The sequence below is a fragment of the Lissotriton helveticus genome, chromosome 7 (genome assembly GCF_964261635.1).
Source record: "Lissotriton helveticus chromosome 7, aLisHel1.1, whole genome shotgun sequence".
Taxonomy (NCBI): Eukaryota; Metazoa; Chordata; class Amphibia; order Caudata; family Salamandridae; genus Lissotriton; species Lissotriton helveticus.
In genome coordinates, this window is record NC_136068.1 from 971,121,055 (window position 1) to 971,140,451 (window position 19,397).

At 46.9% G+C, this 19,397-nt stretch overlaps 1 protein-coding gene across 2 annotated transcripts in view; it reads right to left on the bottom strand.

Moving 5' to 3' along the window:
* FLT4 (fms related receptor tyrosine kinase 4) overlaps positions 1-19,397 on the bottom strand; it is a 476,277-nt gene that overhangs the window by 103,697 nt on the left and 353,183 nt on the right. For both annotated transcript variants that reach the window (XM_078653565.1, XM_078653564.1), the window contains exons 13-19: positions 10,687-11,046; positions 9,935-10,081; positions 9,310-9,441; positions 9,090-9,196; positions 8,742-8,877; positions 6,014-6,118; positions 5,783-5,896 (exon numbers count right to left, since the gene is read on the bottom strand). In XM_078653565.1, the coding sequence (XP_078509691.1) occupies positions 5,783-5,896; positions 6,014-6,118; positions 8,742-8,877; positions 9,090-9,196; positions 9,310-9,441; positions 9,935-10,081; positions 10,687-11,046 (1,101 nt within the window). The remainder of the gene's footprint in view (positions 1-5,782; positions 5,897-6,013; positions 6,119-8,741; positions 8,878-9,089; positions 9,197-9,309; positions 9,442-9,934; positions 10,082-10,686; positions 11,047-19,397) is intronic.

Below are 19,397 nucleotides of genomic sequence, written 5' to 3' on the forward strand. Positions count from 1 at the left end.
GACCCAACAGAGTTGCCCGCTATCCCCCATCCTTTTCGCCCTAGCAATTGAGCCTTTGGCTGCGATACTCAGGCAAAAACACAACCATCGCTCCCTCATTTATAGCTCCCGCCCTCTTCTGGTGTCACTATATGCTGATGACATCACCTTGTATATTGAAAAACCCTGCGTAAACCTCAATCCGATACTTCGCGAAATTACTAAATTTGGAGATATCTCTGGAATCCAGATTAATTGGTCTAAATCTGCTATTTTTCCACTCACGGATAATACACACATCTTTCCACTTGACTATCCACTGCGCTGGGAGCAGGAGGAGGTGAAATATCTGGGGGTGCATATACTTAGAGACAAGGAAGCGATGATGCGTGCCAACTATGGCACCACGATGGACAAAATTACAGACAACGTCACGAAATGGCTACACCTCCCTCTCTATGGCGGGCCGCATCTCACTAATTAAAATGAACATACTTCCCAAGCTGCTATACTTGTTTGTTAATATCCCATACAACCCAGGCTCTGTTTTCTTCCGCACCCTCAATTCACAGCTTTCGCGTCTTATATGGGGAGGGAAACAAGCCAGGCTTAGCCTAGATACTCTTATGCTCCCTTTCCATCTGGGTGGATTTGAGGTGCCCAATTTTGAGAGGTATTATGATTGCGCACAGGCTCATTTCGCGGTCTACTGGTATCACCCTCCGCCTTGTATGGCACATCTAGTAGTAGAGGCCGGCTATATGAGCCCAGTTGTCCCCACTGGCTATATTCATACTCAGGTCAGTCAGAGAAGCCGTGATCCTTCCACTGTGGATTGCACTGTACAAGCATGGGACCGTCTTATCCACGTCCTGGGCGACCCGTTTGCTTACTCACCCAGCCTGCCATTGCTGAATGACCCTAGACTACAGGTCACATGTGAAGTAATCTGTCACGTAATGCTCCGTAAATTCAAAATAGGCTGCTGGGGAGACCTCTATGCACAGGGCACATTCCGCACGGCGGAACAATTTTTTGGGGAAGTGACACCTTCTACTATGGACACCTTTCTCTTTACCAGACTGAGGCAAAATGTACGGGCTTTAACCCCCTCTTTCCCCGCTGAACCGGATACATTTGCTCCCCTTCATGCATTAGTACAACCTGAGGCCCCTCGGCATGTCATATCCATGCTCTACAAACATGTGCTGACTGCCCCCATCATGGCCCCTGTTAGAGCTAGACTGGAGTGGGATGGAGACTTGGATGCACCCCTCTCTGATGAACAATGGGAGGCCTGCTGCACTCAAACACAAGCTATTACGGGCAATACCAGACTGCGGCTACTCCATTATAAATTTCTTCACAGGCTCTATCACACACCTGCCAAACTGCACAAGTTTCACTTAAAGGACACTGACTGCTGCCTTCGGTGCGGCGCCGCTGGTGCCGACTTCATGCATTTAGCGTGGTTGTGCCCCCAAGTAGCTCGGTACTGGGATCAGGTATTTGATGGACTTGCGAGCATGCTGGGTGTGCCCATCACCCCCTGCCCCCTCAGGCCTTGTTGGGACTCACGCAATCTGTAGTCACAGTACACAAAAAATTTCTGGCCCTGAGTCTGCTGCTTGCTAAACGCTTGATAGCGTGCCGCTGGGGCAGAGGCCGCGCCCCCAAGTTTAAGTGTTGGATTCATTCCCTGTCCACATGGCAAGAAAGATTACATGACTATGCTGAGCTCCTACCTCTTACTTCACAGCCAAAAGACATATGGGCACCACTCACGCAATATCTCCTACGGGGAAGGGCAGAGAATGAAGATATTCAGGCAGACGAGGCTTTGCCCACTGCTACGCCACCCACAGGGACATCGGGGTGAATACATATCAGCATGTACTCTAATTTTGCTTCTCTGCTGCTAGACCTATGCTTGAGTCTGAAGTTTGCTTTGTATACGAACAGGTGGGGGCCTACTCTAGATTGATAGGTCAAAACTGGGGAATGAATGATGTGTCTCCCTCCTGGCGGTGGTGGGGGCGGGTTACAGTCAGTGCACAGTACCCTTTACATAACTATGTGTTCGTTGCTATGTGGATAACCTACCTCTGGACTACTATGGACGGTTATTGTTCATGACTATCTCTATGTTGGGTCAAGGGGGGGAGGGAGAGGGTGGGGGGAAGGTTTGATTATCTCTGTAATTCTCCATGTATGACATCTGCGATACAGCATGGGAAGATGGCCTATATATGCTTACTAATGTTGGATGTCAGTTTGCGAAATTTACACATTGATGTACCATGCTATATGATTCAATAAAGGTTTTGAAATAAAAAAAAAATAAAAAAACTCTATCTCAAATTACAATCCCCCGAAGACATCGATCTTCTGAACTCAACGCTCAGAAACACCCAATCATGGCTGGCCGAAAATCACCTCAAACTCAATGCATTGAAAACCGAGTTCCTTCTGATTTCACCCCCCGCGAAGACCTCCATCACTCAAACATGGCTTAAGCACCTTACTGCACTTATATGTCCAACTTACCATTGTGGACTCTGCGAAATCCTTAGGCATAACCCTTGATACCAATCTGGATATGCAACTTCATATCAGCAAAGCAACTAGGGGAGCTAATCTCCAAATCAATACTTTGAGGAAACTTAAACCCTTCCTCCCAGCTAAGGACTTCCAAACTGCAGTACAAGCCCTAGTCATTCCTCAGATAGACTACGGAAGCGTCGCCCTCTGCGGACTCCCCCTACCAACAACCGCACCCCTAAGAGCCTCCCTGAATGCTGCAGCGAGACTCATCACTGGATCAAAAAAACGCTCGCACATTTCCCCTGACTTTAAATCCCTGAACTGGCTACCTTTTGAAGCCAGATTCCATCTGAAAATCGCCTGCATGACGCACATGGCTGTACACCACAACTCGCCTAGCTACCTCACTCAGAAGCTCTCTATCTCAGGTGGCTCAAGAGCCACTAGAAGCACAAAAAATCTTCTCCTGAAACCTCGTAGATTTCGGAAGGAAAAAACTTATAAACGCTCCTTCTCAAGAATGGCACCCAGGATCTGGAACGCACTCCCTCCAGAAACCAGACTTATCTCCTCCTCTGCATTTTTCAAGAAGGAAGTGAAATCTATTCTCATGGCTAAATTCACCTGAACTTTTACTTTGGATTTATTTGAGACTGTGCACCTACTTGTACCATTCATTTTGTATAACCGACTTTGCTCTATGATGCTCCTACCCTAATCTACCCTCTTATGTTCTACAGCTCTTTGGTGTACCTACCCCCTTATTTTCTACAACTCTTTGATGTACCCTCCCTATTTTGCTACCCACTTATTCCCTACAGCTACTTTGTGCTCTAAAGACTGATTATCACTCTCATGTTTTTCTCTCCCCTTGTTCTGTTGTAAAGTGCTCTGATATCTGTAAAGATCTTGTTCGCGCTATATAAAACTTTCAAAATAAATAAATAAATAAAATGGCCATTTCAATTTAAAATGTGTTGTCTGTAATGGCAGTGCACTACCACACCATGCATACTCTCCTCTATGCCACTCCACTTTATGCCAGTCTACCACACTCCACTCTTACCCACTCTACTCCACTCTACGTCAAATTACTCTACTCCACTCTATGTCACTTCACTCTCAGACACTCTACACCACTCTATGCTACTCCACTCTACACCCTTGTAGGTCCCTTTATTTCAGTATATGACACTCCATTCTACGACACTCCACTTTATCCCACTCAACTCTACTCCACTCTAAAACACGCTATGACACTCAACTATACTCCATGCCACTCCACTCTACGGCACACCACTCTATGGCACTCTACAATCTACTCTATGCTTCTCTATGATACTCCACTCTATGCCACTCCACTCTACTACACTTCACACCATTTTACTTCACTTTACAATTCTCCACGCTATACCACACCACTCTATAGCACTTTACTCCACTCTACACTCTATGACACTCTATTCCACTCTAAGACACTCCACTCTACGGCACTCTACTCCACTCCATGCCACTCCACTCCATTCCATGCCACAACATGTCACTCTCTGACACTCCACACCAGATAACTCTATGCCACTCCACTCTATGCCACTCCACTCTACGCCACCCTACTCTACTCCACGCTACACCACTCTACTCCTCTCTACTCCATGACACTCTATGGCCCTATACTCTACTTTACAACACTCCTCTCTACGATACTCCACTTTATGCCACAGCACTCCACTCTATACCACAACACTTCACACCAAGCAACAACACAACACTCTACTCCAATCTGTTCTACTCCACAACACTCTACACCTCTCTATGCCTCACCACTCTACGACACTCTACACCCCTCCACTCTATGGCACTCTACTCCACACTATGCAAGTCCCTCCAAGCCACTCCATGTCACTTTACTCCACTCTCTGCCACTCCACTCTACTCTGCTCTACTCTATGACACATTATGTCACTCAACTCCACAACTCTACTCTGCACCACTCCACTCTATACCCCTCCACTCTATGCCACCCCAGACTATGACAGTTTATGCAACTTCACTCTACTACACCCTCCACTCTACACCCCTCCACTCTATGCTCCTCCACTCCACCCAATCCACTCCACTCTACTCTACACTGCTCTACTCTTCTCTACACCACTCCACTCTACTCCACTCTACTTCATGACATTCCACCTCTCTATTTCTCTCAACTCCACAGCACTCCACTCTGACACTACACTCTACAGTACTGTATGAGCCTCTTCACCACTCTACAACACTCTTCTCTATGCTACTCCACTCCACGCCACTAACCTCTACGCCACTAACTTTAAGCCATGCTTAAGAGCAGCCATGCTTGCGTACAACATGGCTAAAACATATTGGAAAAGCCTGTAGCTCTTGCATATAGGGTAGACGTATAGGCTTTGCCACTGCTTTTTCTGTTCTGTGACGAATGCACTAATATTTCATAGCACAAAGTTGTCTTTTGGAAGCATTCGCGAAAATCCTATCTTTCATATATGCAAATGTATACAGTTTGTGTGCACAACTTTCCAGATTGCAGCGAATCTCAAACCTCCTTTACTGTATCTGCATTCACACCATGCCACTGTGCAGCCCCTGTACATTAAAGAGAACTGAACTGCTGTCTTTTCCCTCTGATACCTGATGTCCAATCACATTGGGGATTCTGTCCCTTTCGGAACGCTTCCATTTTGTGAATGGATACAACCCGCTTTCGGGTCGCTATCTCATCATTGGTCTGCAAACGTAGGAGTTATTGCAAACCATTGTACATATCAATAGTGCGACTTGAACAAACTGTTTTCCTTATGAATCACAATGTGGACATTGTAAGTCACAATTCCATCTAGTACAACTAATGTAAATTTTTGTTTATTGCGACTTTAGGGTTTGAACTTGCAAAGCCTGCAATTTTGGCCCCTGCATACTTTGCGAGGGCAAACGCCTTTCATCCATCAAGCCCATGGTCTGTATGACAGTTTCAAAGCATAAGTGCTCATTTGTATACACACATGATAGAAGGCCTGACAAAAATCCAAATACAGTACAGAGATAGCACAATTTTGATGTTAGAAAAATCGGGAAAAGTAGTTGAATAACAGATTAAACAAATGTTGTCTTATGACAACAAATAGCCAAAACTCTTAGAAATTGGAAAAAGTGATTTGTAAGAAAAAATAGTTACATCAACATTTACAAATGTTCCTGTCTATCATGCCCGAGGGTGGTTTCTGCATACCGTTGGATTTGGTGCAGGCGCCCAGCAGGTTCACCACGTTGAGGTGGTTCCCAATGTGAATGAGAATCTTCAGTTCTGACATTAGAGCTTTGTGTTCGCTGGCAGTAGCACCCTCTGCATCAAAGAGGAAAAAGTTGTGGGTCATTTACCAGTGTCTCAGCACTCATCTTCCAAAAACCCATCAAATTCAAGCCACATTTAAAAACAGGACCTACATGTATATCTGCTTACCTTTTAGCATCTTCACTGCCACAGTCTCGCAACTACTGCTTTTATGGATCCCAAAGGCTGCGGCTTCCATAACCTTCCCAAAAGCTCCGTGGCCCAGGACTTTACCTGTGTGTTGGGGATCAATAATAAAAGCAATGCTAAAACTTAATGCTGACATTTAACTTCTCGTAGAACAGACACGTTCAGAAACGGCTTGGCGACATACCAAAAATGGCGTCAGAATGGAGACAATCACAAAACATGTGTCTAGGGCTTTTCCGTACACCCTCTTCAACGCAGCATAAAGGCCGCAGGTGGATTCCTTTTTGAGGGAAGTCTCACTTTCCGCCTCAACAAATTACGGACTGATGAGGGCAATGAAACGCTGCTTTCTTTTCAATTGTCAGGTAGTTACATTCCAGAAATATTTTAATTAACAGTCCCTTCTTTCAAGCGCCCGAATAACATGTTTATAGAACGTTCTACCATAACGTTTAAACAGTTTAAAAAGTTGGAATTATTGGTGAAAATGTGTAAGACATTTTTTGTTGTGTGCTTATCATTTTGTGGAAGTAATTTCCACCCATTTCAGAGTGAATTACAAAAATGCCTTCATAGAGTAAGAAGCAAAACTCCTCAACTTCAAAGTTGTGCCAAGTTTTCAATTTTCTAGGATTTTGTTTGCTTAAAAATTGAAAACCTCGATAGTGTGACCTTTTTACACCTCCAAACCTTTTAACTCATTCATTTCTGATTTTAAATTCAATACTTTTAGAATATAGGGATTCTGCTGTTCCACTGGTGAATCTTCTGAGCTTTAATCTCTACAGGATGCAGGGAGCCAAAGCTGTATTGTGTCTCCCACACATATACCCAACATTAAATGACAACAAAGTTCAGTTTTTGTAATTGGGAACATAGTAAAGCGTGTATCTACTTTGACTTCCTCTCCTACTAGGGTTCGTGGTGTTCAGGGTACAACCGCAACCAGTGACATGCCGAACAGCAACATGCATGCTGGGCGCTTGCCCGCTTTTTAAACTAAAATCATTCTGCTAGCTCTAGGCACACGCCTGGTTTGTTGAACACTACGATGTTGTTCAAATACGAATACTCTTTTAGCTTTCTCATTCAAGATTCTATCCCTCTGAGTCTTCCTGACAAGTAAGGATCTGTCTCGCAGTCCCCACACAGCAAGAGATGCCAAGGGATACCTCCCACTCGTTGGGCTGTCCTTTTGTCCTGAAGAAGACTGCCATGACACATCACTAACACATCGTCAGGGTTGAAACGTCAACGCTAATATATGGCTCAGTCTTAACAAATCTCTTGGTTTATACTACGGAGCGGTCTTGCCACCACAAGAGATATTGTTCCTGTGTTTGTTCTGACCATGCTTCAATTTGTATATACCTATATATATGCACTGCACCAGGAGCACTGAGCACCCATTGTCACATTGACACACTTGTCACTTGAAACTTGCGCCTCACCTTGACAGCCCTTTGAAAAAGTATCTCTGAAATGTTTTATACAAATTCAAAAATGAACAAATAATAACAATCTTTAGAAGCAACTTTGAGTCATTGCCCTATATTGTTGTGTTCCTAGATTGGCTTTGTTGCGCGCTTCGATTTATCCCATGTGTGCTACTCTCTAACATATTGATCACAAAAAAGTGTTCAATAATAACTTTTCTTAACAGCGATGTAATTGGTTCTCCCTGACAGAGCCACTGTAGCCTTCTATGTACTTACCCAAGTTCTGAAGGAAACAGGGTAACCCCATTGTGTTTGTATCAGGGTACAAATGAAGCACTATGTGAAATCAAGCCAGTGTAATCCCTTTATTACTCGGGGTACTTTGTTCTAGGTTCTCGAGTTAGTAAGGTGACTGGCATACTTCCAGCTTTTCAGTATCCAAGCTATTGACAAAGTCTGAGGCCTCCTTTGAGATATGTTTAGAAGAACCGCATGCCCACCCTCCAGTGACAGCCGGCACCAATCGGGTGTGGCAGGGGCGAGTGTGAGGGATGTAAAATAAATAAATAAATAACTTACCTTATCGCCGCCGCATCTCTCCTCCACGTCAGGAACTCCGCCGAACAGGAAGAATCAGGTTCCCCTAACCAATCACAGCGCTGCAATGCAGCATTGTGATTGGTCTGAGTGCCGTGGTTCGGTGCTCAGATGGGGACGGGGGGCCTGGGCATGTTCTCCATGCAGTCTGTAATGCAGCCTGTAGGGAGAATTTGCCAAGTGCGCATGACTGTTTGGCCGGCCACAGAGGGCCAGCCAAACAGTCATTGTGCACTTGGAGTGGGCAAACCACTCCTCCCATGCTCTGAATTTAGGGCCAACCAGGCTCTTTGAAGCACCTCCCACTCCCGCTGTGTACTCTTGTATGCAAGATGCCTTGTGCGTAGATACCTCTGAGGACTCAGAAGAGGACTTAAGGTGGCATGTCCGTACTATAAAGCACCTCAACAAACAAAACAAAAACACAATGTGAGGAGATAGTGGCACAGAGAGCTTTGGGCATTTAGGCATATATAGTTAGAAGTAAGGGGGTGTGAGCAAAAACATTGTGACACTTTTTGGCACATGGAGGACGAGTGTGAGAAGTTTATGGAACATGGATAGAAAGTCTGAGAGACTCACGGTACACAGGGCAGAGGGACAGACATTGTGACAATGTTGCGGGTATATGGACAATATAATATACGTTTGGGCCCACACTGATGGCATACCGAGCTTGAGTCTTTCTCGGGGGAACTCCCACTTGCTAGAGTCGTAGGGCAGGTACTCGCATTGCTCCTCCAGGGGAACTTCTCCAGGGTCCATAATGATTGACAGGTAACCAGTCTTGATGTCAGCATGGCTGGGCTGCAGGAAATATGAAGATTGGCAAGAGTGTTAATATTGTGGACAATGTCTAGTTAGCCACCTATTTCTCACAAAATCTGCTCAGTAACCCCTGTGTGCCAACTTGGCTTCCATGGCTGCCGCTGCAGGACACATTAGGGCAGCCTGGCATATAACTTACTTTACCATACCCCCATACCCAGCCCTGGAGGCCTCTCACGAGAGTAACTTGCCCTTTTGATGTTGCAGAAGATGAGGATGAGGAGAATCCAGAAGAAGACCGCAATGACACCTGTGCCGATGAGGATAACGATCTCGACATTTGTTCTGTCATCGGACCCTGTGGGTGATGAAGCAGACTCTCAGCCCACCAGTGAACATTAGATGTCTGACACTGCATAAAGAAGGCGTCAATGTGGAAAACTCCTGGTGTGACTTAATCTTGAACCTTACCTTCCACAGACACGATAGCGGACGAGTTGACGCAACCGCGCTCGTTGCAGGCTGTGCAGACATACATCCCAGCATCTTCCTCTCGGACCCGCTGGATGCTCAGCGTGTGGTTAAGTTCCCCCAAGTCAATCCCTGAGATAAGTGGAAGGGTTAATTCTGTGGGTATGTTCTGTCCATGTCAGGCATTGAGTTTGTACATGTTTGATAAGAAGAGTCAAACAAATCTTTCTGCGAGTGGAAGATTCTGTTTATTGTGGGTGTGGCCTCTCTATTGGTAGGATAGTTCCTTTCACACTTCTCACATGTCTCTCTGTCATTGAGCGACACTGCAAGGCTAGAGCTTCTCAGAGAGCAACCAGTCCCCTTAACATTAACCAAGCACTCTCACCCCAGACAGATTCCATCTCAACAATGGCTGCCGCATTCAGCAGGCCCAAAGGACCGTCAAAGGCGTTAAGCAACAGCTGGCACACCAGTCCTCTCACCCCCTTCGAAACCACTTAAGCCTTTAGTCCTTTGCTTCCTGACCAAGTCTGATCATGTGCCTGCTCAAAGCTGTAGCTCCAGTCTCTGTGATGACTGTCGCACCCTATGTCCCATCATACACCTGAAGCTGCTGACCTACCTGAGACTTCTTGTAGAACTTTATTGTCCTTATACCACAGAATGCGCGGTCTGGGCTTGCCGTCAGCATCGCACCTCATCACCATCGAGTCGCTGACGTTCACCAGCTTATTGCTCAGGTTCTGCAGCAGGTGGGGAGCCTCTTGGGCTAAGAGAAAATAACAACATGGGTCCAAGCAGGGCCATGAGAAGACATAAGATTTCTTACAGATTTCTAACATGAACCATTTACTCATTGCATATATAGCGGGAAGTCGATGGGCCTAAGTATACCCTGAAAGACTTTAGGTGGAGTGTAACAATTTGTAGGACAACCAAGTATTTTTCAAAGCACCATATTTCAAGCAGAAACTGCATTTTTTAGTCAAAATCACATGTAGCAGCACACAGAAAATGTAAGGCATTGAAATATGATTGAGGTTAGGTTAAGGTTTGGATTTACGTATGAGTCAGAGTTAGGTTTATGGTTAAATTTGTGGGTAGAGGGCAGGATGTAGGGTTAGGGTAGAGGATTAGGTTTAGGTATTTATTTGGAACTCCTTCAGAGCTACATGTGCATTCTGGCCTGCGAGGAAATAAGAGACTCTGAAAGGCCATGAGGCTGTGGGAGAGTAGCCCAGTCTTTGTTGCATTGCAGAGGCACTAACATGAAGAAATTGCCCTGTAGATCATTCTACCTCTGGGGATCTGTACACAGAGCAAAACAGCAACACCCCATTACCTCCCACCCACTTTTTCCCCGGTGCTCCTTACCCGCCACAGCAATATATTTCATATGGCAATGCTTTTCCCGCGTCTTCCTGTTCTGCATCTCACACACATACTGTCCCTCCTCCTTCATGGTGATGGCAGGGATGTTCAGCACAAGTGCAGCATTGTTTGACTCACTGTCAAACTGCAGCTCGCCCTGCAGCCTGGTGGCATGCAAGTGAACGTTTTTGCAGTCCAGGACCAGGGGGTTGCCCTCCGCGTCATGCAAGGTCTGCAGGTCAAGGCGGTACCACTGCAGGTTCTCATAGGTGTAGTTGTCTGCCTTGCAGCTAAGGCTGACGTTCTGGCTCTCGACGGGCTCCTCGGAGGGCTGCAGCTCGATGCGGAACCCATCTGGGATGGCTGCAGGAGGGAAGTGGGAGAGAGTGCTTTAATTCAGGACCTACCTACCTAAAGCTCGCCTGGAGTTTGATTACTCCTGTGAGGGGTTTGAGCTGTACAAATGCCCGTAAGATAACCAAGTACAATCCAACAACACAACATAAAATACATATCTTAATATAACAACATGGACAACGTATAAACTACAGAGGAATATTAAGAGAGGAACAATTATTAACCTCCTTTAGATTTCTGTTTTTGGTGCAATGCTGCTTTTGATTTTACTGCATTGTGGATGATCTGGGGAAGAATTCGTTTTATTGGACAATCCAAATGTGAGAAAATATAATACAGTGCCTTAGCTTACTGGCATTTCTGGAATCACACGGCAAAATAATGAAAATGAGTTCACAAAGTAACAGTTTACTTTTCTAAGCCCAGACTCTCCTGCCATACTTACCTACCTGATCATACAACTTAGCTTTTTCTTTTCTACTTCTTGTGGTCGGCTGTAGCTTCACAGGTCTACTAGCTTTTTTAGCCCACTTCAGTTTCCTCCTACTGCCTCTACCTCTGCTGTTGACCAGATTCAATCATTCCACTGGCATCACTTTTTCAAAGTTGACCTGCAAGTTTTATATGTGCAATGTATTGGTGCCAAGCCACCAAGATCTGGATGGGCGCTATGTGACCAGTTCTACTCCTATGACTTTCAGATCCCTAGACAAAATTAAAGTTTATCATTTGGAGGATTTTCTATGAACAAAGTCAATTTAGAGAGTTTTTGTTGCAGTCTCGCATCCTCCCGACGCCTCTTGCGGCAGCAGCGTGAGGCAGCTACCTTCAATGGCTGCAGATGTCCTGAGTGTGACTCTCTTCTCCATGATTTTGCTTAAATTAGGCTTACCGGTGGTCTTCTACTTTTAAACTCGAACTTTCGGAGAACATCAAGTGTTCACAGCTAGGAAGTATCAAAGACCCATATGTCTCAGGTGAGTGCCAAATTTATTTTGACAGGGCTCCTCTGCCGTTGGACAGGTCCCTACATTATCTCACAACCATCCACAGTCACATGTAGGCAGTGACTGGTATTGCCAGGGCCCACGGTGCATCATTTAGTCCAGCAGTCTTGGTACTCAGTACCCTCCTAACTGTACCACATGAGTGTCTGCTCTCCTTAATCAATTTCAATCCTACCAAGGGCCGAGCCGATATTATTGTGGCTCTGAGCATCCTACCAAGCCCATTACTACAGGTGCCTTCGGAAAAATCTCCCTGCACCCTTGAGTGTCTGAAACTTGTTGCTTGAAATGACATGGAGGAAGTCAATCCCCTGCAAAACTAGAGTTATCATGAGTACCGTATGCGTAAACAGTAGTTGAAAGATCCTGAGGAATGTTACCACTGTATCTGACAATAGTCCAATGATTGTTCTAGTTCTAAATCCTGGTCCCTCCCAGGGAACGTTGGGTCTGTGATCTGAGACAAGATGTCAGCTGACCAGTCATCTCAAGAAACAGAAGAGGAAGCCCTCTTTGAGACAAGCTGCCATTATGGGCAAGCAGTTTTAGCGAGGCCGTGGAACACCACGACCTACGTGATGCACAGCTACAGACAAAAATGTCTAATTTGCTTATAAACTTGCTTTAATTACATAAGCCCCAATGTTATATGTGTGTAATCAAACTTAAAGACTGTCTTAAACATGAGAATTCATAACAAAAACACAATAAGTATGATGATTATAAATTCAAAAACTGTCTTTTATCAGTTTCATAAATATATGTTACATTTTCAAAAGAGAAACAAACTGTTGCACTTTGTAAAGAACAAAATCAAAAATTCATTCCCAATGCATTTCGGGTTAAATATGAAACCTTCATCAGGGGATATAAGATGAACAGTAATGTACAAACAGTTATGATAATCAAATTACAAATGGGGGTGGGGTCGCACACTACTCACACACCGGCGGTGTCGCCCCTAAGGACTTTGGTCAATGTAGTAAAGTGTTCGCGATGCATCATCTTTCGATCTTCTGCTATCTTCGCTGTCTTCGCCATCCCTGGACACGTGTTTCGGGGTATTACCCCTCATCAGCAGGGATAGGCCGTGTACTGGGGTTGCCGATGGCTGCCAATATCTGCCAGGTATAGTACCACTCAGGCGCGTAGGTGCGGGATCCCAGGCTCGTCAGCCCACTGCTCACAGGAGCTTTAAAATTACAAATGCTGAAACACTGGTGTCCAGAGTTGGCCTGCAACTTTGCATTTACACTTCGGAACTTTTGAAAAGCACACCCGCTTTGAGAATACTGCATTTACCATGATGCTCTTGGGGTATACCCGCTGGAATGGTGGAGTAGCGTGCGACCTATGGACCTTTTACTTTATTACGGCTCCCTCGAGCCTTTGAGCTGACGAGCTCAGGTAACGCCCTACGCGCCCGGAGAGGTACCAGACCTGAGAACATTTTGGCAGCCTGCACAGCAACCCCTGAATATCTTCCTACACTCTGCTGATGAAGGACAATAATCCTGAAACACCGGTGTCCAGAGTTGGCCTGCAACTTTGCATTTACACTTCGGAACTTTTGAAAAGCACACCCGCTTTGAGAATACTGCATAAACCATGATGCTCTTGGGGTATACCCGCTGGAATGGTGGAGTAGCGTGCGACCTATGGACCTTTTACTTTATTACGGCTCCCTCGAGCCTTTGAGCTGACGAGCTCAGGTAACGCCCTACGCGCCCGGAGAGGTACCAGACCTGAGAACATTTTGGCAGCCTGCACAGCAACCCCTGAATATCTTCCTACACTCTGCTGATGAAGGACAATAATCCTGAAACACCGGTGTCCAGAGTTGGCCTGCAACTTTGCATTTACACTTCGGAACTTTTGAAAAGCACACCCGCTTTGAGAATACTGCATTTACCATGATGCTCTTGGGGTATACTCGCTGGAATGGTGGAGTAGCGTGCGACCTATGGACCTTTTACTTTATTACGGCTCCCTCGAGCCTTTGAGCTGACGAGCTCAGGTAACGCCCTACGCGCCCGGAGAGGTACCAGACCTGAGAACATTTTGGCAGCCTGCACAGCAACCCCTGAATATCTCCCTACACTCTGCTGATGAAGGACAATAATCCTGAAACACCGGTGTCCAGAGTTGGCCTGCAACTTTGCATTTACACTACGGAACTTTTGAAAAGCACACCCGCTTTGAGAATACTGCATTTACCATGATGCTCTTGGGGTATACCCGCTGGAATGGTGGAGTAGCGTGCGACCTATGGACCTTTTACTTTATTACGGCTCCCTCGAGCCTTTGAGCTGACGAGCTCAGGTAACGCCCTACGCGCCCGGAGAGGTACCAGACCTAAGAACATTTTGGCAGCCTGCACAGCAACCCCTGAATATCTTCCTACACTCTGCTGAAGAAGGACAATAATCCTGAAACACCGGTGTCCAGAGTTGGCCTGCAACTTTGCATTTACACTTCGGAACTTTTGAAAAGCACACCCGCTTTGAGAATACTGCATTTACCATGATGCTCTTGGGGTATACTCGCTGGAATGGTGGAGTAGCGTGCGACCTATGGACCTTTTACTTTATTACGGCTCCCTCGAGCCTTTGAGCTGACGAGCTCAGGTAACGCCCTACGCGCCCGGAGAGGTACCAGACCTGAGAACATTTTGGCAGCCTGCACAGCAACCCCTGAATATCTTTCTACACTCTGCTGATGAAGGACAATAATCCTGAAACACCGGTGTCCAGAGTTGGCCTGCAACTTTGCATTTACACTTCGGAACTTTTGAAAAGCACACCCGCTTTGAGAATACTGCATTTACCATGATGCTCTTGGGGTATACCCGCTGGAATGGTGGAGTAGCGTGCGACCTATGGACCTTTTACTTTATTACGGCTCCCTCGAGCCTTTGAGCTGACGAGCTCAGGTAACGCCCTACGCGCCCGGAGAGGTACCAGACCTGAGAACATTTTGGCAGCCTGCACAGCAACCCCTGAATATCTTCCTACACTCTGCTGAAGAAGGACAATAATCCTGAAACACCGGTGTCCAGAGTTGGCCTGCAACTTTGCATTTACACTTCGGAACTTTTGAAAAGCACACCCGCTTTGAGAATACTGCATTTACCATGATGCTCTTGGGGTATACCCGCTGGAATGGTGGAGTAGCGTGCGACCTATGGACCTTTTACTTTATTACGGCTCCCTCGAGCCCTTGAGCTGACGAGCTCAGGTAACGCCATACGCGCCCGGAGAGGTAACAGACCTGAGAACATTTTGGCAGCCTGCACAGCAACCCCTGAACATCTTCCTACACTCTGCTGATGAAGGACAATAATACTGAAACACCGGTGTCCGGAGTTGGCCTGCAACTTTGCATTTACACTTCGGAACTTTTGAAAAGCACACCCGCTTTGAGAATACTGCATTTACCATGATGCTCTTGGGGTATACTTGCTGGAATGGTGGAGTAGCATGCGACCTATGGACCTTTTACTTTATTACGGCTCCCTCGAGCCTTTGAGCTGACGAGCTCAGGTAACGCCCTACGCGCCCGGAGAGGTACCAGACCTGAGAACATTTTGGCAGCCTGCACAGCAACCCCTGAATATCTTCCTACACTCTGCTGATGAAGGACAATAATCCTGAAACACCGGTGTCCAGAGTTGGCCTGCAACTTTGCATTTACACTTCGGAACTTTTGAAAAGCACACCCGCTTTGAGAATACTGCATTTACCATGATGCTCTTGGGGTATACCCGCTGGAATGGTGGAGTAGCGTGCGACCTATGGACCTTTTACTTTATTACGGCTCCCTCGAGCCTTTGAGCTGACGAGCTCAGGTAACGCCCTACGCGCCCGGAGAGGTACCAGACCTGAGAACATTTTGGCAGCCTGCACAGCAACCCCTGAATATCTTCCTACACTCTGCTGATGAAGGACAATAATCCTGAAACACTGGTGTCCAGAGTTGGCCTGCAACTTTGCATTTACACTTCGGAACTTTTGAAAAGCACACCCGCTTTGAGAATACTGCATTTACCATGATGCTCTTGGGGTATACCCGCTGGAATGGTGGAGTAGCGTGCGACCTATGGACCTTTTACTTTATTACGGCTCCCTCGAGCCTTTGAGCTGACGAGCTCAGGTAACGCCCTACGCGCCCGGAGAGGTACCAGACCTGAGAACATTTTGGCAGCCTGCACACAACCCCTGAATATCTTCCTACACTCTGCTGATGAAGGACAATAATCCTGAAACACCGGTGTCCAGAGTTGGCCTGCAACTTTGCATTTACACTTCGGAACTTTTGAAAAGCACACCCGCTTTGAGAATACTGCATTTACCATGATGCTCTTGGGGTATACCCGCTGGAATGGTGGAGTAGCGTGCGACCTATGGACCTTTTACTTTATTACGGCTCCCTCGAGCCTTTGAGCTGACGAGCTCAGGTAACGCCCTACGCGCCCGGAGAGGTACCAGACCTGAGAACATTTTGGCAGCCTGCACAGCAACCCCTGAATATCTTCCTACACTCTGCTGATGAAGGACAATAATCCTGAAACACCGGTGTCCAGAGTTGGCCTGCAACTTTGCATTTACACTTCGGAACTTTTGAAAAGCACACCCGCTTTGAGAATACTGCATAAACCATGATGCTCTTGGGGTATACCCGCTGGAATGGTGGAGTAGCGTGCGACCTATGGACCTTTTACTTTATTACGGCTCCCTCGAGCCTTTGAGCTGACGAGCTCAGGTAACGCCCTACGCGCCCGGAGAGGTACCAGACCTGAGAACATTTTGGCAGCCTGCACAGCAACCCCTGAATATCTTCCTACACTCTGCTGATGAAGGACAATAATCCTGAAACACCGGTGTCCATAGTTGGCCTGCAACTTTGCATTTACACTTCGGAACTTTTGAAAAGCACACCCGCTTTGAGAATACTGCATTTACCATGATGCTCTTGGGGTATACCCGCTGGAATGGTGGAGTAGCGTGCGACCTATGGACCTTTTACTTTATTACGGCTCCCTCGAGCCTTTGAGCTGACGAGCTCAGGTAACGCCCTAGGCGCCCGGAGAGGTACCAGACCTGAGAACATTTTGGCAGCCTGCACAGCAACCCCTGAATATCTTCCTACACTCTGCTGATGAAGGACAATAATCCTGAAACACCGGTGTCCAGAGTTGGCCTGCAACTTTGCATTTACACTTCGGAACTTTTGAAAAGCACACCCGCTTTGAGAATACTGCATTTACCATGATGCTCTTGGGGTATACCCGCTGGAATGGTGGAGTAGCGTGCGACCTATGGACCTTTTACTTTATTACGGCTCCCTCGAGCCTTTGAGCTGACGAGCTCAGGTAACGCCCTACGCGCCCGGAGCGGTACCAGACCTGAGAACATTTTGGCAGCCTGCACAGCAACCCCTGAATATCTTCCTACACTCTGCTGATGAAGGACAATAATCCTGAAACACCGGTGTCCAGAGTTGGCCTGCAACTTTGCATTTACACTTCGGAACTTTTGAAAAGCACACCCGCTTTGAGAATACTGCATTTACCATGATGCTCTTGGGGTATACCCGCTGGAATGGTGGAGTAGCGTGCGACCTATGGACCTTTTACTTTATTACGGCTCCCTCGAGCCTTTGAGCTGACGAGCTCAGGTAACGCCCTAGGCGCCCGGAGAGGTACCAGACCTGAGAACATTTTGGCAGCCTGCACAGCAACCCCTGAATATCTTCCTACACTCTGCTGATGAAGGACAATAATCCTGAAACACCGGTGTCCAGAGTTGGCCTGCAACTTTGCATTTACACTTCGGAACTTTTGAAAAGCACACCCGCTTTGAGAATACTGCATTTACCATGATGCTCTTGGGGTTTACCCGCTGGAATGGTGGAGTAGCGTGCGACCTATGGACCTTTTACTTTATTACGGCTCCCTCGAGCCTTTGAGCTGACGAGCTCAGGTAACGCCCTACGCGCCCGGAGCGGTACCAGACCTGAGAACATTTTGGCAGCCTGCACAGCAACCCCTGAATATCTTCCTACACTCTGCTGATGAAGGACAATAATCCTGAAACACCGGTGTCCAGAGTTGGCCTGCAACTTTGCATTTACACTTCGGAACTTTTGAAAAGCACACCCGCTTTGAGAATACTGCATTTACCATGATGCTCTTGGGGTATACCCGCTGGAATGGTGGAGTAGCGTGCGACCTATGGACCTTTTACTTTATTACGGCTCCCTCGAGCCTTTGAGCTGACGAGCTCAGGTAACGCCCTACGCGCCCGGAGAGGTACCAGACCTGAGAACATTTTGGCAGCCTGCACAGCAACCCCTGAATATCTTCCTACACTCTGCTGATGAAGGACAATAATCCTGAAACACCGGTGTCCAGAGTTGGCCTGCAACTTTGCATTTACACTTGGAACTTTTGAAAAGCACACCCGCTTTGAGAATACTGCATTTACCATGATGCTCTTGGGGTATATCCGCTGGAATGGTGGAGTAGCGTGCGACCTATGGACCTTTTACTTTATTACGGCTCCCTCGAGCCTTTGAGCTGACGAGCTCAGGTAACGCCCTACGCGCCCGGAGAGGTACCAGACCTGAGAACATTTTGGCAGCCTGCACAGCAACCCCTGAATATCTTCCTACACTCTGCTGATGAAGGACAATAATCCTGAAACACCGGTGTCCAGAGTTGGCCTGCAACTTTGCATTTACTCTTCGGAACTTTTGAAAAGCACACCCGCTTTGAGAATACTGCATTTACCATGATGCTCTTGGGGTATACCCGCTGGAATGGTGGAGTAGCGTGCGACCTATGGACCTTTTACTTTATTACGGCTCCCTCGAGCCTTTGCGCTGACGAGCTCAGGTAACGCCCTACGCGCCCGGAGAGGTACCAGACCTGAGAACATTTTGGCAGCCTGCACAGCAACCCCTGAATATCTTCCTACACTCTGCTGAAGAAGGACAATAATCCTTAAACACCGGTGTCCAGAGTTGGCCTGCAACTTTGCATTTACACTTCGGAACTTTTGAAAAGCACACCCGCTTTGAGAATACTGCATTTACCATGATGCTCTTGGGGTATACCCGCTGGAATGGTGGAGTAGCGTGCGACCTATGGACCTTTTACTTTATTACGGCTCCCTCGAGCCTTTGAGCTGACGAGCTCAGGTAACGCCATACGCGCCCGGAGAGGTACCAGACCTGAGAACATTTTGGCAGCCTGCACAGCAACCCCTGAATATCTTCCTACACTCTGCTGATGAAGGACAATAATCCTGAAACACCGGTGTCCAGAGTTGGCCTTCAACTTTGCATTTA